General features: G+C 35.5%; 1 protein-coding gene across 2 annotated transcripts in view; it reads left to right on the top strand.

The window, feature by feature from the left end:
- Positions 1-23,782, top strand: part of LOC145675580 (uncharacterized) — a 162,465-nt gene that overhangs the window by 19,644 nt on the left and 119,039 nt on the right. For both annotated transcript variants that reach the window (XM_081746103.1, XM_081746102.1), the window contains exon 2: positions 5,298-5,650. In XM_081746103.1, the coding sequence (XP_081602229.1) occupies positions 5,299-5,650 (352 nt within the window). In that variant the 5' untranslated portion in view covers position 5,298. The remainder of the gene's footprint in view (positions 1-5,297; positions 5,651-23,782) is intronic.

Here is a 23,782-nt window from a genome sequence, read left to right as displayed (position 1 = left end):
ATTTACATAAAACGTACACTCCTCTTCACAAAAACCTAGAAACTCGTTCAATTGCATTTTCCCTCCGTTCTCTATATAGACACTAGTCGCAAGAAATACTTGTACTGACGGTAGCGAAGCGTGATGCACTGAGTCTTCATAAAGAACTTAACGAAACTTTAAAATGGAAAGTTCGAAACTCGGTCTGAGACACTTTTTTGTTTCTTTTTTAAACATGAATAGATGATGAAATAATTGAAATACCTGTTCAGCAGCGAAGCTATATAAGACGTGGACCTACAGCTTAACGTGGAATCCGAATCCGGGCCCCCGCCGGGAGTCAGACCTGAATCTTCCAGACCAAAGGCATGTATGCTAACTGCTTCCCTCCCTCAAAAATTATAAATTTTGTTTCGATACTTTACACTTATCATCTATATTACGCACTTTTTCAAGCAGTTTTAAGTATACTTTTTAAAGAGAAATATGTTTAGAATATGGTAGTTCATTTTTGAAAATTTACCTTTGAACAAGATCTTTTTTGAACATTTTATGATTGCGTGATAGTAAATACTGTTCAGATCAGTGAATCTACTGAAATGAAATTATACTGAGTGACCAACTCCAATTAGCAGATTTCTAAATGAGCAGATAACCAACATTTAGCATTTGCTACTTGAGTTTCCTGCAGTTCATGTGATCCTTTGGAATTTGACCCCCATAATATTTTATACTACAACTGCAAGTTGCGAGCGAAACAAATAAAGTATAAGTGGAGTTAATCTAACCAAGATCCTAAACAAGCATTTACACTAGAATTTAATGTATATAAAGTAAAACCTCTGAATATCGAACGCCGATGGGACGTAAATATTTGTCGGCAAATGAGAGGTGTCCAATAGTGAGTGATTACACACATTTAATTATTCACAGCTCATGCGGTAGTTATATGCAATATAAGTAAATTCATTGGTTATAAACTCTGGTAAAGACAATAACGAGGATGACGTGAAAGTTAATCTGTGCGTCTAGTTGAAGCGGTCAGTATTGTATACCCTCTCATACTCTTAAATATATGAGGTTTTAACCTTACCAATATTTTTTTTATGTTTAATCACAAGATCATATATTTGAGATTAACCCTTTGGAGATCCCATGGTACAATTTGTACCATACAGGGGGTTTCATGGTACATTGCGTTATAACTCTCCTATTTGAGCTTTTTCTTCCTTTTTTTTTTTTTTTTTTTTTTGTTTGTTTGTTTTTCAAGTCCAGAGGCATTGCAGAAGACATTACGGATGGTTTCACACCTTCCTGTGTCGAGACATAGGAGGTGATGACGTCATATGTCCAAAATTTATATTTTCGTGTAATACTTTTTTGGGGGATTTATGTAATGTAGTTTGGCGGGCGTATTTTTGCACGTAGAAGATTGAAATTTTGCACAAACATGCAGTCCACCGAGTAGTATTTACCAGATTTTTTTTCAGATTTCTGCGTTAAAACAGGGGGGAATCCAGAGGGTCAAAAAGGTGAAAAAAGGAATATTTTTACCCAAAAATCCCGTTTTTCTTCATTTTCATGCCTTAGATACATGATGGAGACAAGTGAATGGTACCGCCTGAAAGGCAGTTCTATACTGAAGATAATGATGTGCGACACATGGCCCTAGGGTAATTAGGGAAGTGTCAGGTAATTTTTATAAAAATATACTTCTGTATAGGGGAATTTTGGACATTTTCGGTACTATTTTTGTGCTGGCTTATTTTTGCACCTAGAAGATTGAAATTGTGCACAAACATTCAGTCCACCGAGTAGTATGTACCAGATTCTTTTTCAGATTTTGCGTTAAAACAGTGGGGTACAGAGGGGCTAAACGTTGAAAAAGGGAAATTTTTACCAAAAAATCCCTTTCACGGGATTTTCCCGCCTTAGATACATAATGGGGACAAGTGAATGGTACCGCCTGAAAGGCAGTTCTATTCTGAAGAGAATGATGGACGAAACATGACCCTAGAGTAATTAAGGATGTCTCAGGGAATGTTTAAAAATTTCCCTCTGTATACGGGAATATGGGACATTGTCGGTATATTTTTTTTTTTTTGGCGGGCTTACTTTTGCACCTGGAAAATTGGAATTGTGCATAAACATTCAGCCCACCGAGTAGGATTTACAAGATTTTTTTTTCAGATCTCTGCGTTAAAACAGGGGAGTCCAGGGGGGCTAAAAGTTGAAAAAAGGATATTTAGACCCAAAAAATCCCGTATTTCCTCATTTTCTCGCCTCAGATACATGATGGACACACGTGAGTCATACCGCCTGAAAGGCAGTTCTATTCTGAAGAGAATGATGGGCGAAACATGACCCTAGGGTAATTAGGGATGTCTCAGGAAATTTTTTACCTGAGATCATGGTGTTTTACGGTAATTTGGGGCATGGTGGGAATTCCTGATAAAATTTCTCCCGCCCTTGGTATTCAAGATAGAAATTTGAAATTTGGCACACACATTCTGTATACCAAGTACTATTTATCAGATTTTTTTTTAGATAGCTATGTTCACACAGGGTCGCTCCAGGGGGCCCAAGTGCGAGAAAAAAATTTCCCCTCCGAAATTTTCCCTTTGACATCATTTTTCCCGCTCCTGGTATATGGTATGAGCATGCAAGTGGTATCATTTGAAAGCCAGCTCCATTCTGAAGAGAATGAGGTATGAACCATGATCCTAGGAGAAATAGTGACGATGCAGTAGCTGCTTGACTGAAACTCTAAAAAATAGCCCAAAAACCCCGGATCTCTTAAGGGTTAAACCGATGCCAAACAACAACAATACTCTAGGCATTATATACCCCAAGTATGTCAGATTTTAACCTCTTCAATGTTAAGCAAAAACATATTTTAGCCTCTGGGAAGCACATTTATGTGGCATGACGTTAAACAAAGTAGTGTCGTAAACTTCATTAATCTCTCATATCCCAAAATATGGGAGGTTAAAACCTCACCAATATTTTTATGTATAATCACAGGATCATATATTTGATGTTAAAAGTGATGTCAAACAACAGTAATACTGTAGGTATTATATACCTCATGTACCACAAGTATATGAGGTGTATATATCCACTCATACTCCCAGGTAGGTCAGGTTTTAACTTCTTCAATACTTTTAGAGCTTTAACCAAACGATATTGTAGCCTCTGGGAAGCACATTTATTTGGCATCAGTCTGAATAAAAGCAATGCCTTAGACTTCATATAGTCTCTCATACCCCGAGTGTGAGGTTAAAACCGATAGCAAACAACAGCAATACTGTAGGTATTATATACCCTCATGTACCCCGTAGTATATGAGATGTATATATCCCCCCTTACTCCCAAGTATGTGAGGTTTTAACCTTTTTTTATGTTTAACCAAAAGTGATTTTAGCCTCTGGGTAGCACATTTATTTGGCATCAGTTTAAATAAAAGCAAGGCCCTAGGTTTCATATAGTCTCTCATACCCCAAGTGTGTGAGATTTTAACCTTACCAATATTTTTTACGTGTAATCAAAAAGTGTGTTAACCTCAGAAAATATTTTACCTAAAATTTTAACAATATATATTTCCATTAAAAATATTGCAGAAAGTATCTTTTGTATACTAAATACGTGTGAACTGAGAATAATTCCCGTCTGCTATGAAGAGGTTACTGAAAAATAGCAAGGAAAAGAAGACTCTCCTTGTTCGTATCTGAGTGTCTCTGTAAAATGGAGAATTCTCTGCTTTAATAATACGTGTATTACGTTAAAAGGAAACTATATAGATCTACCTAATTACCTGAAATAGTGATCACTGTGTTAAAATAATTCGTATGTCTCTGGGGCAGTGCTGCCCGTAGTCATATTTTCTGACTACCTTCTCCTCCCATAATGAATAGACTAAATTTTACCAAAAGGTGCTTAGAAAATATCTAAATATTTTTTAAAAATCTAATTTAATTTAACATCTAGAAATGTTAGGATAATTTGGTCGCTGTCGGGAATTTCAAATTTGAGATAAAAACCACAGTAGAGTGAAGAGAGCTTAGTTGATGGCGGCTAATACATGCAGAAAAGAAAGCTTATTTATTATTTATTACCAGTTATGTAAAAGGTAAAAGTATTCAATAAATAGGATCAAGCGTGTAATTGGGCTTAGAGAGTACAACAGAATAAATTAAAATACTCACAATAGGCTTTTTTTTTTTTTTTTAACTGCACTTTCAACGTAGTTTTCGGTCATTGGCTTCGACATTCAACAGATTAATTTCATAGTACGAGGCGACACACAGTAGATAGATTAAATATATGTGAAAGGATAGCAAACTGCCCCTTTAGGAATGTAGAAACTTTTGTTACCCGTCTGCTGGCATGTTTGAGGAATTTTAAACATAGGCTGGCAAACGCAAGATCTATCTGTTGCGAGTTCGGATCTTGCTCAGGGCGTGCGTGTAACGTAATTCTCATTGTTGCAGGTATTTTAAAGTGCATCCCGTTGTACAAATACGGTACAATACAGTTTAGTATTTTTGTTACCTGTGTCAAATTCGAAGTCTTTGACGTCCTTTTCCACGAACATGAACGTGGAAATTATCAACAGCAAATTAAATATTCTTATACCTAAAAGCATCCAAAACACAAAATTAGTGAACTGTTTCGAGACATTTCATGTCTCTTCTTCGGCGCATCTGAAGAAAATCTTGTTACTACATGAAAGAAATGGTGTGTGAAGTTATCTACTTACCTTATTTTAAATTGTGTGCACAACAATAATGACATCATAAACTGCGCACTCAGATTTCTGGTCTATAAGAAAAGGTTTAAGAACAATTATAAATTTCTATAATAGCATTTTGTAAATACTGCCTGGCTTACTTTGTTATTTAATAGCATTTTATAAATACTACCTGGCTCACTTTCTTATTTAATAGCATTTTGTAGATACTACCAGACTCACTTTCTTATTTAATAGTATTTTGTAGATACTACCAGACTCACTTTCTTATTTAATAGTATTTTGTAGATACTACCTGGTTCACTTTCTACATTTTTAATACTCTTCATTTTTTTTTAAGTTATTCATTATTAAGAAAAAGTGAGATTAGCAATTAACCTTAAGTCTTTCTCTATTCAAACATTTGATGCGTGACTCCTACAGACCATATTGTAGAGTTCCTTTGTAAATTTAAAATCAGTTTGTTCTTAAATGTATAAATAAAAAAATATTACAGATTAAAACTCTTTATCTTCTTAGCTCTGAATATAGATTTTGTACTGACTTAGCAACATATGTTTATTTTCAGTATGTGTATGGTAGAGAAGATGAAGCCTGCAATTAGACACAAATTTGTGGTGGGGTCTGTTAATGGGAAGTATATGGCTTTCATCGATGATGGGCCTTCATACCCACCAACGCCACTGTCTCCGACAACTGCTCGAAGATTTTCTAGTCCTACTAGTAATTTAAACAAAGGGTTGAGTGCTAGTGACCCTATGATCTCACAAAATGCATCTAGTCGAGCTTCGTCAGGGAAGTCCTGTAAAAACGGCTACGGGAGTAGTCCGCCTACTGCTAACTATCAAACCAAGAATAGTGGGGGAGGAATTTTGAAAAGCAAACATGCAAGATCTTTTTCTGCAAACAATAATCTTGGAGGTAAGGATTTTGATATATAAATATGCGCATTTCATTGCAATACTCAGTTGGCGTGCAGAAAACATTAGTTTCTTAAAGACTTTTGCCTACCTCTCTGCTGTTTGTTTCAATCACCGAAAGCTTTCAGTACTCACGAGTACTTTTTTCAGTCGGTTATGAAAGTCATGGATTTTTTTAAAAAAATGTATTTAAAAGGTAAAAGCACGTCCTTTTTAATCCAGACTCTAAGTTGGTAGACAGAATTAGAATATATAAATATTTCTATTGTTGTTATGTTAAAGTATTGTATTCAGGCCCAGAGTAGCGCCTAGGCTCAGTTGGTTGGAGCCTAGAACGACATAGGACATAGTTGGCTCTCTCTGCCCCGCTTTTATATTATAGAATAAATTAATTTATTGTACTAAAACTTCCTTAAATGGACATTTTCTGTATTACAAATTACGATGTGCTTCTCCGTATAGTAAATCATGTAAAAAAGAAGTACGATGGATTTGGGTGGTGGTACACCATAATAGCTAAAATGTCTCGGCAAGTAGTGATAGGATCGTCGAATTTTGTCTTTCAGAAAGAGAAACTCATCAGCTTTTATCACCAACATGTGGAAGATAGAACTCGTTTACCGGGCGTCAAAAAGTAGAGTACCGATCTTGGCTTGCTGATTTTAAATCTTCTGCAATCATGCAGAGAATAGTTGAGCAGATTTTGGGGGAACCGTATTACATGATCTGTTTTTCTTTCTTTCTTTTTTATTATGAAATGGAATGGTCGCTTTCAGATTCCGAGTGATGCGAGCTTTGTATCCTTGGGCAATTTTCAGTATGACGTCACTGTTTCACATTTGTAAGTTACGTATCAATCAGTGATGTGGATGATTTAAAATCTCTATAACCCAGCAACCATATAATGTGGGAAGAAAATTTTTCCCAGATAACATGGTTAGACTTTTCCACAATGTGAAACATTTTGGTATTCTGACGATACAGTGACGTCAGAATTAAAAAAAAAAAAAAATGATTTAGAAAATGCACTTTAATAATTAGCTATCAACAAAATATTTAATCAAATTGGACCAAGCTGAAGGGAATGGCAAATATAATTCATATGTGTAAGGAAAATTTCATCGAGAAAATATTACACACACACATATATATATATATATATATATATATATATATATATATATATATATATATATATATATATATAGTCGGTCACAAAAAAATGGCACCACTCAAAGCAACCACAAGGGTTTCATTATATTTACTATTTAAATAAATTCCGTGACATACTGGTATCTACTTAGTGTTTCCAACAACCTTAAGTATCAGTATTTTGCGTTACAGTAGTTCAGATGCTGCCCGTTTGGTGTCTTTGTACTCAATGTGAGTGTGGTTGGGACTATGCTCGTTTTGTTTGCTTTTCTGAAGCGGTGTAAAGTGCAATTTTTAATGAAAATTATGTATTATTGAATGCTCGTTTTGTTTAGGAAACGGAAGTGCTTCACGTACATTATAAGACACTGTAGAATCTCATTCCCTAGAAACTCGAAATATGAGAAAAGTGTGTCACACAAGCCTTTGTAAACAAAGACAAATTCTGACACTGCGAAGTGAGGGCTACTCAAATAGACAAATTGTCAAAATTCTAGGTATACATCATACTATATTTGATAGAATAATATAGGAGCAAGGGGAGCATGGTATGTCTTCTGAATAAGAACGGTGTGGCAGAAAATGAAAACAGCTGCGAGATTTGAGCGAGAGGTTTTTAGCTTGGCTGTATCAGAAGTTCATGGATATGGACAGGACAGGAAGTATGGACACGCAAATATGGACAGGAAGTCATTGTTTGACATACTCTGTACTGCCACCAGATTAACCATGTTGCCAACCTAACATAAATTGTATTTTCAAATAGCAGTCTATCAAGTTTTTACATATTTCAAATGTATGTAAAACATAACACAAGTGAAACGGGCGTGTCAAAGAACATCTCAAGTACCTTAGTGTCGAATACTATGACCATGATATAATGTATTTTTAAGAGGTAAACAGTGTTACAAGGAATTTAAAATTTTACATTCCTCAAAAGGTTTTATTTTTTAAAAAATGCTTAGATAAATATCACATCTGATCACATATATGGTTTCCAATTCGTTTACAGATGTTTAGTTGTTTGTGATATTATAGCGTCCTTAGTTTGGAACACTAAATAATAAATAAAATATTGAGATGGAGTGCCATTTTAAACAATAAAACGTTACGTTGGATTGGCAACACTGTTAGTCAAACAATGAAAACATTACAGTAAAACTTGTATAATGATGTTATATATGTATTTTTAAATTGTCCGTTAGGTTTGCCTTTCTAACAACTAATTTTAAAACAATACAAACATAGAGATTATAGTTTTTATACAGTTTCACTTTCTGCTACTACAAAGGTTTGGATATTAAATATGGTATACCAACAAATTAAATAAACTTTTCATTTCTTCAGCTAAGAGTCCATATCATTAAAAAAAAAAAAATTGTCATCACTATCATGTTGAAAACATGAATATTCGTTTTCACTTTTACTTTGCTGAGCCGATGTAAATCCTTCCAAGCACTTTTTAGATGCACTACGTTTACAATAGATCGTGGATGCTGTTTTCCACGTTTACAGATAGAGTTACTATGATTACAATTGGCACAACTCCAAGCAACAATTGTGATGAGTTCACGTATAATGTCAATAACTTTGTTCGGGCAATATATATTCTCATGTACTATGAGAAGTCAAAAAGTAAAGTTCTTACCTCAGCTATATTGTTGATACTAAATATAATGGGAAATACTCACATGAAGAATGAAGATACATTCTTTCACTATTTCTTTACGTAGCCACCTTCTCTGTTAAGGCACTTGTATAGACGGAAAATCCATTTGTCAAAACCCTGGCAATAGAAGGTGAGATCCTGACCATGAAGCTATGTTTGGACCGCATGGCTTGACATCATGTGATGTGAATTATTTGACGCGAAGATGTTCTTTCATTTTTGGGGAAAATTTGGAAATAGGACGGGGCTAAATCCGGGCGCTGTGCTATCGGTGCGAAAGAATTTCCTACCCTCGCCGTTGCAAAAGCTTTACTGTCGCATGAGTTGTATGTGGGTGCGCATTGTCGTGGAGCAAGTACATCTACTTTTCTAATAGTTGCGTTTCGCGTTGAACAAATATTTTCAGTTTCCGGAGTGTTAACTGATACGCTGCAGCATTCACTGTGCGATTAGGGCATAAACATTCACCAGGAGCACACCATGAATATTCTAAAAGACTGTTCCATCTATTTACCTGTCTAGGTGATGTCGTCTTGAATTTGGAAATCCTCGTGGCATTGATTATGCTTTCGTCTCTGGTCAGTACTTGTACAATCACTCTTCGCCCCCAGTAATGATTTGGCTAAAGAAATCTTTCCTATGCTCATGAAAGTGCACGAGATGTGAGAGAACGCACCTATGTGGGTTTTCTTGATGTTTGTCATTGTCTTCGAAACCACCTGCTACACACTTTTTCGTACCCTAAACGTTCATGGACAATGTCCCACATTGCTCCATGTGACAGGTTAAACTACACCTCCAACTCTGCCAGTGATACTCGGTGATTTCCCCGTACAGCCTCTTCAGTTGCAGGTAAGAACTCTGCTGTCGTACGAGAACGCCCACTCATTTGTTCATTTTGCACAGTCACGCAACCACCACTGAATTCTTGACACCATTTACGCACATGCTGCACTGTCATCACATTTGCGCCATGCACTTGTTGTAATTGCTTACAAATTTGAATTGGTTATAATTACTTTTTGCTCACAAAAAACAAATAAATATCTCACCTCTGTTACTGTCTACACAAATAGCTTAGTAGCCAATTTTGTACACGTTTTAGTCAGGACGTGTGAGCCACTGAAACTTGATTCTTCTGTCACGAAGCACTCAAAGTCTTAACTTCGTCTCGGCCAAATTGTAATTTCCTACTTGTTAGAATACAAAAGATATGCTTTAGGGAAACTTTCTTTCTTACTTCTTCTCGTACATCTCTAGTCGACATAACTAAATTTACGTCTGATGCTTTTTTGCTACTATTCAGAATATGGTTTGCAGGCGACTGATTTTAAATATTTTTTTTTTATTTTAAAAATTTGTCTTTGAAAGACAAAGTTTTAAAGTGGCGAAAGTGTCTTTCTTCGATACGAATAACTGATATCGTAGTTGGTTCATTGCAATGTCTTCTTTGCTTCTGTACAAGACAGCGAATAATCGTCTATTTGCATGAATTACAACACCTTTATGGGCGTTTGTTTTTTCAGAAATTTGAAGATCAAAATTTATCTTCTTTAATAGTATTTTACGCTGCAGCTTTACCTTCTCGATATGGAAAAGACACACTGTCGTAATATTTAATGACGTGAAAAGGTTATTGTTCAGAACATTTTTCTCCAATCTTATAGCAGTTTCCACGTTATCGATGACACACCCGTTGAATTTTCTCATAATGAAACCAACACTTGAGTAAATAAAAGGAGAACAAGTACATCAGTACCATTGATAACGCATATCTTTTTCATACCATTTTCTACTATAACTGATTTGTATTACATCTGTTTTCTTGTGGCCGTAGGGAGTATGCAATTGGCTATTCGATTAGCACACACGTCTTTGGCGCGGTAGACCCGGTTCGATTCTCGGCGGAAGTTCATGGAGTTTGGATCCCGCATTAACTGTAAGTCCAGGTCTCATATAGCCGCGCTGCTGAAAGGGCCGCTAAATAAAAAACATTATCAACTGCACATTGCTCGTTTACTGAAAATATCTGAATGACTGCGGAAATGCATAACATACTGTAAGGAGAAATTTCAGACATTTATCAGCAGTTTGTTCTTCGAGCAGTGAATATAGGTTTCAGAAATTATGTAGGTCATATGTATACAGGATTCCCACCCAACCGTGAAAAGCTTGAATAAGCCGTGAATTTTGTTATCAAGCTTTGGAAATCTAGAAAATGCTCAAAATAGTTGGAAAAACTTAGAAGAAAATAAAAGTCACTTTGAATCGCAAAACTGTGTTTTGGAACTGTTTAATTTTTTAAACAACTGGAGGATAGAGAGAGGCCGCCAACTGAATGGTTTTGTTGTGTGGTCAGTAAAGTTTATTTTTATAAACCTTTGACCTTGAAATTGAAATATTTTGAACAGTGAAAACCATGAATTCGATTATCTATTTTGAGTAGTGTTTCGTAACTTTAAAATAGTGGATACTGTCTTATTAAATATGAAATAAGTGAGTAAAGGATATTGCTTACTTTATGTTGCTTATATTCAGATGTGAATACCGTTATTCTTGAGTCAGAGAATTCTCAATAATATGCATAGTTCATCAGAATAACAGAACAATTGAAATAGGGTATAGTATATATAGGGTAAGAAACAAATACTAATTGAGATGCATCTTAATTATTATTATTATACAAAGTTACATTGAATTGAAAGTAGGGCGACCGTACGTCCCGTTTTGACTGGGACAGCCCCGTTTTCAGGGCGCGTCCGCCGTCCCTTCAGTAGAAGGAAAAAGTAGTAAATTGAGAGGTAGTGGTTTTTCAGCTGTAGTGAAGATATAAAAAAATAAAAGAACACTAAAACAAAACTTCATATATGCTGGATATCGAACCAGTTCATTTTATTAACAAGTGAAGTGTTTCTTGTAGGAATGTTCCTACTGAATCAGTCACCAAGGAACTTAAAAAATGAAGTCTGCGATGGTGAGAGCCAATCTTCTTATTCATGCCAGGGAACAATATGAGTTCTAAGGCCTGTTGCCTATATTCAATTGACACGTTGCACGAACAACGTCTAAACATCATAATTATGTGCTTAGTATGGTAGTCCAAAACACAAGGGAGGCACAGGGAAGGAATGAATCCATGTATGTCCTCGAACCAGAGACAATCAGCAAGATCCTGGGACCGTCCGCTGGAAGTTGGCAGCTGTCCAATTTGATCTAATACTTTGTTCAGAGCTAATTATTAAAGTGCATTTTTAAATAAAAAAAATTATTTTTAAAATATGACGTCACTGTATCGTCGTAACACCAGCGATGGCCACTAAAATGTTCCAAATTGTGGAAAAGTCTGACTGCGTGTAGTCTGGCAAAAATTGTCTGCAAGGAGAAATTTTGATCAATGGACGAAAAACATTCTAGACTGGATACCACGAGACAAAAACAGCCTACGAAACGTCTGCATACAAGAAGGTGTGACGAAATAAAAAAAAACTGGGGAGTAAACTGGAAAAGAATTGCCCAAGATAGATAATTGTGGAGGAGACTTGGGAAGACCTCCATCCAGCAGTGGATTGATAATGGTTAATTCTGATGGTGATGATGATTTTATTATATCTGGACCTCAGAGGTAAACTAAACCAAGTCATAATTCCGTAATTTTACAGGAGAAGCGAAAAAACGGTTCCTTAACTAAGACCTGTAATATTGTTTTTCAAACTATACTAAGTAGTTACAAAGTAGTAGGATGCTTTTCATTTGCATTATTACATCACTACAAAGAACATAGTCTATTTAAAAAGTATTCTTAACTCAATATCGATCAAAAAGTGACTTAGCATAGTTTACCCCTAAAGTTCATATATATATGGTTAATTCCCTTTGTGACTTACACGACAACAGACGTCAGACGGCAGTAAATATTATGTATTACAAAAATTATAAGATATTTTCATGGGAAAGTTTAGGTTATAAATAAGGGGCAATAAGCCCTTTATTCATTTTTGTTTGAAGCATTTAAATATGTAAACAAAATGGCTGAAACAAGTCTCTAAATATATACGTGACTTACACGACAGTAGAAGATATCGTGTTTTGAATAACGGTTAACTATATGAAAATTCTGTTCTTCTATTGCTGCAAGAAAACTAAAACTTTTTACATATATTAAGTAGATACCAAGCTACAAGACCAAAAGAAAATTTTTATATTTTCTGTATTTATTTTAATATATGTGCCACAAATATAACGTGACGTACACGACATAAATTTGTGACTTACATGACAAGTCTAACATCATGTCTTCGTTTAATTACACTTTCAAAATCTATTGGCGGATAGAGTGGCACTAATGATTTAGAGAGATAAAAGGAAGTTAACAGACAAAACAAGAAGTTAACAGTTCTTTTATTGGAGCAAAATTTGTCAAATTCTAATTTATGTCTGTGATCGACGTCTGTTAATGCAACATAGGCCTAATCTTTCTGTTGCGGCCACTAAAATTCTTTATCTTGATGGTAATGGCGAAGAAATGTTACATACAGTTGTTCTGATTCTTTTCTCCACATCTAACAAATATTTAATAGTTCTTTTTTCGGCGAAGGGTAATAATACCCTGTCTCCAGTAGAGTATTTCCATCACTTCTTCGCTGCGTTTATTCCCTTCACATGCGCCAAAGAACACTCCTGGAATGAAATCGAACTTCTTCGTGGTGAAGAAATATCTTAGATGAGACAACATTCAATAGTATACGCTGAAACACAATGAAGTAGTGCTAGTTTCGTGTTTTCGTATTTCTTTCTTATGATGTTTCCATTGGCGCATCAACTCAAATTTTTGAAGTAATACTCTTTACTACAGTATATTACATTAATGTTCGGACATAACTTGCGTGCTCTTTCAATAAATTCTAAAGCAGATTGAGGATCAATTTGTCTTTGAAAGCCTTTTCCATAGTTCGTAGACGAAAATGCCAAGACATTTCAACTTTCTGTAATGTTATTGAACAAAGTGAATAGTGTTGTGCACCATCATCCGACTGATAATTCACATTGTTGATCGGATAACCCGGATAACACCCTTCAAAATCTTTCATAAGTGTAGACTTGAAAGAAGCAAATGGAAACATATGTTGATGCATACAGTCAGATATAATTACGCACGAATCATGTTCTGTGGTTTCCTTTTCTTCAGGAAAATATATTATTGCAGTTTACATAGTACAACTGTGTGATATCCAGTGACCGGTTTGTATCTTTTCTGGGTACATAAAACAGTAATTTCCACTAAAAATTCACTTGATGTAATATCATTCTTTTCAATTTCTCTATCTATTTCCGCTTCCATTCAGCTTCTGAACTAGGCATATCTGAAAATGCAATAGATAAGACAAGTGTTACATATCTGACATGTCCTAATTTCATAATCTTAAAGTAAACTTTGTTGTGACTTACATATTTTCGTTTGAGTAAGCATGTTTTCTACCAAGGAAGCGTGACAGAGTAGTGGCGTGCTAGATTTGGCTCGGTAGGTTGCGGGTTTAAAACATATAGCTGGCAATCCTGACTGAGGTGTTCTTCATTCACACCAGGCAAATGCCGAGATAATATCCTTTCAATAGATCTGAAAGAATCCTTTCCCACATGCCCACCTCCGTCCTATACCGGCCTGACCCTAAGATGCATAAAGGCAATAAATACCAATTTACAAGCATGTTTCCAAAACAACGAAAGAGTACGAGAAAACCAATAATAGTATTAAAAGTAGCTGAAGCTAGAAACTTTGGAACCACATATGCAGGCATTGTTCCAGAGACAGTAGATACTTCCTGTCACGTTTTTTAAAGCTTCTTTCTAGATCACATTAATTCTTATTGTTTAACTTTTCATTCATTTGTTACATTTATAGTCCAGTCAAGCACATTCTACACCCATACTTCATTATATTGCTTTTATCCTCCTTATCTTTCATTCTCTTACATTAAACATGGCACTTAATACATTAATTAAGTTATCAATTCACTATTTATACGTTTTACTGCAGTTAGCTACTATTGGCAATGTAGTAACATTGCAACAAAATGTGACTTACACGACACGCACAATGTGACTTACACGACAGGGAAAGAAATGTGACTTACAGGACATATTATATTTTGTATTTAAAAAGTTACACGTATTATTTCGGGACTTTCTGCACGCCCTTTGATTACCGCCTGTCCAAATGAAGGAAATTTAGAATAACAGCTTTTTTGTTTAATTAAGTATATAAATACATAAACTTATTTATGTTTTCTTGTGACTTACACGACAGCCTACTTGGATGAATCAATTATTATAATTTTCTTGCTATTATTAAATTATGTGCAAAACAATGTCACTGATGTAAACACAAACATTATCTTAATAAATACCATACGCGATCTTCACTTACCTACAGGAATTAGCAGGAAAAAACTTTGTGTTAAAATCCAAATATAGGTACGATATTCTGCGACATGAAAGTGGCCATATTTTACCTCCTGCAGAGCCATCTACAAATCAACGTTGGTATCATCTTGTTCATGTATGAAAAATTCAGCATTCTTAAAAATGAATTTTAATACTTATGTAGGCCAAGTTAAAACTTCAATTTTTTCCTTCGTAGGGTCACTTACCGCGGAATTGACCATATATATATATATATATATATATATATATATATATATATATATATATATATATATATATATATATATATATATTTCTTATTGTTCAGGTAGGTTTCTTTATTATTTGTTCTTAATGTGTTTTTAGTTATATCTTAAGCTCGGGAGAGTCGAAGCAAATACATCCATAAATCATGTTATTTTTGATCAGTGCAGGGGTGTATACGTACTTTTGGGCCACCCTGTATATGTTTCACTAGGTAAGGTAGGGATAAAATGAACCCAAAATTTAACGAAAGCCGTACAACGAAAAAAAAAAATGACTATTCAATCCTTCATGTTGCGGCAAACCTACGAAAATTAATACAAAAGAAAACTAGAAAGTTAAGAATCACTTGTTTTGACGAGAGAGAGAGAAAATAGGTACACATAGCTCGAATTACCTATATACTTATGTAATAAGTATGCCTATGTTTCGCAAGTAATTTTCAATCAATATAAAATTTCAACGTAATGAACGCACGATTAGTTTTCTCGAATAAAGATCGCATGCAATAGTCGGGAGGCAGAATCTGGAAAAGTCTTCAATATAAGGAGTTGGATCAACCCGAGAGAGTACATGCAACCGGTGGTACTGAATCATCAAGTCCACTATGCTGATCATTTCTAGACCGCCGGTTGCTTGATACGAGCGGAAAGTTCCCCCGTACACCCCTTCCCCCGCTACTAAAGCTAGAAAATGAGCGTTTCTAATAAAAGGCCATATCTCCGGAACTAACCAAGATATTAACCAATTTCTTTTTCCGATTTTTTCTGTAATGCGTGCTTTACGATTTTGTATATTCATGCTTTTGATAGGCCCAACGGTGTTTCGGAAAATTTAACATAAACATTAAAAATGAACATATTTTGTCCTTAATATGTTTTTTTTTTCTCTGTATCTCCCCAATGAGTTGAGATATAGAAAGAACATCCCTAATTAAATTTGTAGAGCATTAAATTATCTCTCCAATGGTACCAATATTATTAGGTTTCCTTCCAGAAGTAACCGTACAGCAAGGTAAGTTTGAAAGCAAGTGCACTTTGATTCGAATGCTGGTGCTCCGAATGGCACCAATGAATTTCAGCTCACGTCAGCCAATAAAGAATTTGTTTCCGAGATAAAAGCTGATTTTTTTCCACCAATATTTGAAGAACAGTTCTCACCCTTCTCCCTTGAGCTCTCATGCACTGTCATGATAATTTCTAGATTTCAGGTCACTTGATACAACCGTGCGCTAAGGATCACAAAATTTTGAGATAAGTAGATATGTCTTTTATAGTGTTAAAATCCACTTACAGTTGACATTCAGGATGATTCCCATTCTTCAACTCTATTTGTGTTATTTTCGATAAGTAGACGCTTTGCTTTGTATATAATTACATACACACTAATTGTTTGCTGAGCAAAACCACATATTTTCATTGAAAATTAAATATGTGTTATAGTTTCACCAACTAAGTCTTTGGCTTAATCAGACACTATGAGATACAGGATAACTGTACAATATATATATATATATATATATATATATATATATATATATATATATATATATATTTGGATCTATTTCTGTGCGGTATTTCCACCGGTCGTTGAAAATAATTCCTTATTTCTTTAAGAAAAATATTTATCGTGTCATGATGAGAAAGCTGAAAATATAAATGATGTAAGAACATATGTTAAGATGTCTTAAGTGAGGGCAAACACCATTCACAGATACAAAGTGAATGTTAACGTTGTTGTACACTTGAAGTGTATTTCTAAAATCAAGAATGGGCCTGTATTTTCTCAATGGTCACTTTAAAAAATGTTTCTGCAGAAACCTTAATAATTATATTTGTATGTAATTTATGAGAATATTACATCGAACTTCATTAAATAATTACTAATTACTGGAAACAAGCAAAACTATAATAATATTCTACATTATCACATCAAATCTGCGCAAAAATATTTGCAAAATTACATATTTTCTTTAGTCTTTTGAATCCTTATCAGATGATCATTTTCTGGTACGTAAATAAGTGTTTATATGTAAGTTATAACACTTATCACCATTACAACTACAGGTTCTAATGCACTTCACTGAAGCCCGCACACACTTGCAATTGTTTGTGTCTTACGTATGTTTACATGTACAAGACTAACTCTTGGGCATCTTTTAGGCATAGATTCTTGGGTGGTCCATTTGGGCACCAATTTTCCATTTGTAGTATGCCAACCAAATTGTTCGAGTTGAAGGAAGTCAATATTCGAGTCGCTTGCGTGTCGCCAAATATATGTTTGAAGGTGTGCTCGCTTTATGTGGAGCATTAGAGCAACCTTCTTTGGTGGAAGATGGTCTGCTTTTTTTGACCGATCAATCCAGCACAGACAGCACCGATTGAAGATTTTTGTAAATCAGTATAGAGATTCACCAGAAATTCTTCTGCACGTGCTATCGTCTCATCTTCCACATTGCCATATCCTAAGTTACATAGCAAATAATTTTTTTAAAAAATATATACATTCCATGCTTCCTTTTTTCCAATTTCTGCAAACTAATTGGTGGTGATTTGGCGCATATTTTTGTAAAATGTGTGCTGAACTTTCAAAACAGGGCGTGCTCACGAATTGATGGTTTATTCGAGCATTACAGTCCATGTTCTGTTAAAGAAGAGACAACATTTAGGCGAACAGCAAGTACGTACTGAGTGATTCGGAGAAGCATTGAAGGTCGAGATTGTCCGCTTCCTTAGCAGTGGAAATGTTTTATTGATTTTCCTGAAAACAAATCTGACCTCGCAGCATTTCTTTCTTTAGAACTGATTAGGTTCTGTAGGCATCATTGAAAGACGAACAGTTACTTATCACATTGGATGGATTTACAGGCTTACTTCACGTGGAATCATCACAGAAAGAAGACCTACCATTTCTGAAATCTAATCATGAATAGGCTAGTATGAGAATAATACTTCACGCATACCACGCTTCCAGCTTTGGTTATAAGCAACTGCTCATTGATTGCAAAGACACCGATGTTCTTATTCTCCTTATACATTTTTAAAATCAATTAAGACAGAAGAAATATGAATGTCTACTAGAAGAGCAATAAAATTACAATTTATTCCAATCCACACAATCGTGAATGAGCTCAACGATGAAATACGCCATTCCTTGCCAGCATTCCGTGTATTTACTGGAAGAGACACCACCAGTTAGTTCGCAGAAATTGGGAAAAAGAAAGCATGGAATGTATATTTTTAAAAATCATACTTGCTAAGTAACTTAGGATCCGGTAATGTGGAAGATGAGACGATAGCGCGTGCAGAAGAATTTCTGGTGAATCTCTACACCGACTCACAAAAATGCTCGATCAGTGCTGTCTGTGTTGATATGGTCGGTCACAAAAACCCAGAACAACTTCCACCAACGAAGCTTGCTCTAATGCTCTACATAAAGCGAGCACACCTTCAAACATATATTTGACGACACGCAAGCGACTCGAATATTGACTTCCTTCAACTCGAACAATTTGGTTGGCAAACTACGAATGGAAAATTGGTGCCCAAATGGACCACTCAGGAATCTATGCCTAAAAGATGCCCAGAGTTAGTCTTGTACATGTAAACAAGGTAAGACACAAACAATTTCAAGTGTGTGCGGGCTTCAGTGAAGTGCATTAGAACCTGTAGTTGTAATGATAATAAGTGTTATAACTTACATATAAACACTTATTTACGTACCAGAAAATGATTCATCTGATGAGGATCAAAAGACTAAAGAAATAGCAAATATTTTGGGCAGATTTGATATGGTAATGTAGAATATTATTATAGTTTTGCTTGTTTCCAGTAATTAGTAATTATTTAATGAAGTTCGATGTAATATTCTCATAAATTACATACAAATATAATTATTAAGGTTTCTACAAAAACATTTTTTAAAGTGACCATTGAGAAAATACAGGCCCGTTCTTGATTTTAGAAATACACTTCAAGTGTACAACAACGTTATCAATCACTTTGTATCTGTGAATGGTGTTTGCCCTCACTTAAGACATCTTTACATATGTTCTTACATCATTTATATTTTCAACTTTCTCATCATGACAAGATAAACATTTTTCTTAAAGAAATAAGGAATTATTTTCAACGACCGGTGGAAATACCGCACACAAATAGAGTTGAAAAATGGGAATCATCCTGAATATCAACCGTAAGTGAATTTTAACACTATAAAAGACATATCTACTTATCTCAAAACTTTGTGATTCTTAACGCACAGTTGTATCAAGTGACCGGAGATCTAGAAATTATCATGACAGTGCATGAGAGCTCAAAGGAGAAGGGTGAGAACTGTTCTTCAAATATTGGGGAAAAATCAGCTTTTATCTCGGAAACAAATTCTTTATTGGCTGACGTGAGCTGAAATTCATTGGTGCCATTCGGAGCATCAGCATTCGAATCAAAGCGCACTTGCCTTAAAACTTTCTCGCTGTACGGCTACTACTGGAAATAAACCTAACAATATTGGTACCATTGGAAAGATAATTTAATGCTCTACAAATTTAATTAGGAATGTTCTTTCTATATCTCAACTCATTGGGGAGATGCTGAGCAAGAAAGAAAATATTAAGGACAAAATATGTCAGTTTTTAATGTTTATGTTAAATTTTCCGAAACACCTATCAAAAGCGTGAATATACAAAATCATAATGCACACCTTATAGATAAAACCGGAAAAAGAAATTCGTTAATATCTTGGTTAGTTCCAGAGATATGACCTTTTATTAGAAATGCTAATTTTTAGCTTTAGTAGCGAAGGGGGGGGGGTGCACGGGGGAAATTTCCGCTCGTATCAAGCGACCGGCGGTCTAGAAATGATCAGAATAGTGGTATTGATGATGTAGGACGACCGGTTGCTTTTACTCTCTCGGGTTAAACGAAACCTAATAACGACGTGTTCTGCCTCCAGACTACACCGCTGAGATCTCAGGAATAAGCTTAATGTATGTTACGTCACTGGATATATGTAATTCATTACGGCCTTATGAACTTGTATAAGAAACAGAATATACTTAAAATGAGACGCGAACTATGTGAAACATCGGATTTTTAATCTAACTGGTTTGATAATCCAACCCGAGACCACACATAGCAAAGATGAGTGTCGTAGCTCCCACCACAAGGTTCAGGAAGTTCGTGTTATAAGGTGTCAATTAAACACGGAGATGTGTAACGGTAATAAAACATCTGATCAATTTGAAACAAAATATATTGTAGTAATAATTTACCCTATTTGTTAAGATAATGAACGTTATATTCTGTTTTTAAAATGACAGTCAAAGCAGAATGTATTGGAATAAATGAGAAATTGTAAAATTTCAATTTTGTTACGATTAAATACATTCGTGCTGCTGTGTGTTGCGTTATCCGTAAGGAAGTATTGAACAAGTCTAATTCAAAGGAAGGAAATAAACTACTGTGTAGTACTGGAGTTAATTTAATCGAGTTTAATTGTGTAGGCAGTACTGAGGCTATATGAGACAAAGTCTATTGCTGAATGTGAAGTATGGGCTAATATTAGGGATTTATCCCAGGAATGATATACCAAATGATGGTTGAACCTGGAACACACGCATGGAAAGCATTAGCGCTAGCAAATTAGCTATGAAGAGATACACTATACCATATTCTAAGTCAAAAATGAGGGCAAAAAATAAGAAGCGGAAACAACAGACTGTACGATTAATAATACTTTCACAATTATAATTTCACACTATTTATTTCGAGACTTTCGAGACGATACCTAGGTCGAGATAAGCATCTGTTGAGCGAGACGAGACAGAGAGGGCGATTTTTGATTCGAGACGAGACCGCTATTTATCAACAGAGACGAGGCCGAGACTGTACAAAGTCTCATCTCGTCTCGTCTGGATGCCATCCCTAGAGTGGAAATGGTAAATTGTACTGTCGGCTCACAGCCAACACTCGAACGCAATAGGTCTGATACGTATTTAGTGCAAACGCATTTTGAGATACCAAGGGACATTTAACTAGATTTGAAGATCATGATCATCATAGATGCTCTGCCCTTATTGATAGGTCACTTGCCGCAGCTGAGAGGCCTCCATACTCAACGGCCCTTCGCTAATTTCTTCGCCTTCACGTATGATCTTTCTGCTTTTATATCGTCCATTAATTGTAGCCTACTTCGCCCTCTCCCTCTCTTTCCTGCACCCATTACCCTCGAGCTCGTCCCTCATGATACAATTTCTTCTTAGGCAATGTTACAACCAGTTTCTATTCCTCTTCTTAATAATATCTAAAAGTGTTCTTTTCTCCCCCACCATTTCTAACACCCTTTCATTCGTTTTCCGCTCGACCCAACTAATTTCCATTTTTCTCCACGCCCACTTTTCGAAAAATTTCAGATGGTTTTCATCTCTTGCGTAATGTCCATGTTTCCGTTCGATACAGTAGAACACTATACACGAAGCATTTTACGAGTCTTTTTGTCAGTTCTTTATTCAAAGTCTCACAAAGCATTTTTTTCTTCTTAGTCTTCTCTCGCTATTCCTATACTTGCTTTTATTTCACGTTCGCACTTCATGCATTACTAAGAATACTATTCAGGTATCGAAAACTATTGACTTGTTCTATTTCTACCCTCCCACTTTTATATTTGACACTGATCGCTTTGTTCCAATCATCATGGCTTTTGTCTGTCTAACATTTATTTTCATCTCATATTTTTCACAGCACTTTCTCAAGTTTTCTAACATCCTATTGATTTTCTTTTCAGATTCCGTAACAAGTGCTATATCATCTGCAAATCTTATACTTCTAATCATTCTACCTCCTACTGAAATGCCGTCTTCATCATGTGGGCTCTTTTTCACTATCTTTTCTAGATTTATATATTAAATAACCTTGGTGAGAGACAGCATCCTAGTCGAACTCCTCTTCCAGTTGCACTCTTCTCTGTCAGTTCCTTTTAGTGGTAGAGCATTCACCTCTAGTGCTTAGAGTCCCTGGTTCGATCCCAGCTCGCGTCAAGTGAACTTTGTATTGGACAAACTCCGTGTGCATGGGTTTTCTCGGGGTTCTCCCGTTTCCTCCCACTTCCTTTATTCCACCATTTCATTCATTATTTCATCATTACCGTCACCTTTAGCCTAGCCGGCATAATCGTGGGACGTAAAACCCAAAGGTTTCATTTTATTTTTCTGTCAGTTCCTTCCCTATCCTAACCTTACTTGTTGATTCATGTAGTCTTCTATCTTTCCATTCCAACCCTATCTTCGTTAGAACTCCCAACAACAATCCCCAATTCACGCAGTCAAAAGGCTTTTCTAGATCAATAAATACAACATACACCTCTCTTTCCCTTTTTCTATAAATCTTTCACCGATCGTCCTTAATAATCCAATTGCATCTCTTGTGCCCTTGCCTCTTCTGAACCCGAACTGCTCCTCCTCAACTTCTTTATTTGTTCTTTCATATAACCTTCTGTTCAGTATTCGGAGCAGAATTTTAGCTGCATGAGATATGAGACTAATATTCTATAATCCTCGCATCTCCTTGGGTTCGATTTCTTAGCCATCGATATCATGATCGTCTTCAGGAAATCTTTTTGGCACTCTCCTGTTTCATATATTTCATTGCACACAAATTTACCGATTTGAAGAAGAAATCAGTAAAATCAAACCATTGAAATCTCTGCCATTTCATAATAATAATAATAATAAATATAAATCAGTGGACTAAAAACAAAAGTGGCGTAGGTATTAAATATCCCTAAGAAATGCATCTTTAAATCAATTTTATGACGTCATATGACTAAGCAATAAAATCTCTGGAATATACGGCATATCGCAAATACTATGTATTTTAGTAAAGAATATTTTGAAAAAATATGAAAAGCATGCAGGCATAAGTAAGGTTTTTGGTCTTGCCTCCGCTGTCTGAAAGTTCCACGCTCCAATCCTGCTGTCAATAGTGCCGTGGGAAATCAGCGCCCGGTGTGGAGTATACGACGGTGCTCCGTACATATGAATGAGGTCGACAGATCAGTCGCGAAGCGCCACTATGCTTGACGCTTAGTGCAAGAAAATTTTCAAAAATAAACCGTTTTTTCTTGATTTTGGGCACCTTTTTATTACATTTTTCCTTCCATTTTATATATGGGTAGGGCGCTTTTAGCAAGTATTTAGGAACGCAAAAAGTATAAATCTGACTGTGCTCAAATTAAATATTAGATTAAAAGACACTACTGTTGATCTAAAATATTCCAAGTAGGCCTAGTTTTTCCTCTTTTTCTTTTCATCTTTTCTTTTTTCCTCCCTAATTTTGCGCCCTCTTACTTTGGCGCCCGGGTCCGTTGCCCCGCTCGCCCCCACCCCCTCGCACGGCACGGCTCTGGCTGTCAACATTGAGATCAAGTTGTTTTTATTTTCCTGGGATTTTTCTTCGGTACTAGGCGAATACTAGGATTGTACTTTCAAACATAGGTCATAATTGATTTCCTTGTTTTTGTGTTTATTGTTGATTGATAATGACTCAATTTTAAAGTGACTTGGCAGATAATATCTGAATGTTCCTAAAATAAAAATAATTAAGTGTATGGGATATCAATGAACACTCGTAA

The sequence above is a fragment of the Thermobia domestica genome, chromosome 18 (assembly GCF_964235325.1).
Source record: "Thermobia domestica chromosome 18, izTheDome1.hap1.1, whole genome shotgun sequence".
NCBI lineage: Eukaryota > Metazoa > Arthropoda > Insecta > Zygentoma > Lepismatidae > Thermobia > Thermobia domestica.
This window is presented reverse-complemented; position numbering and strand designations above follow the sequence as displayed.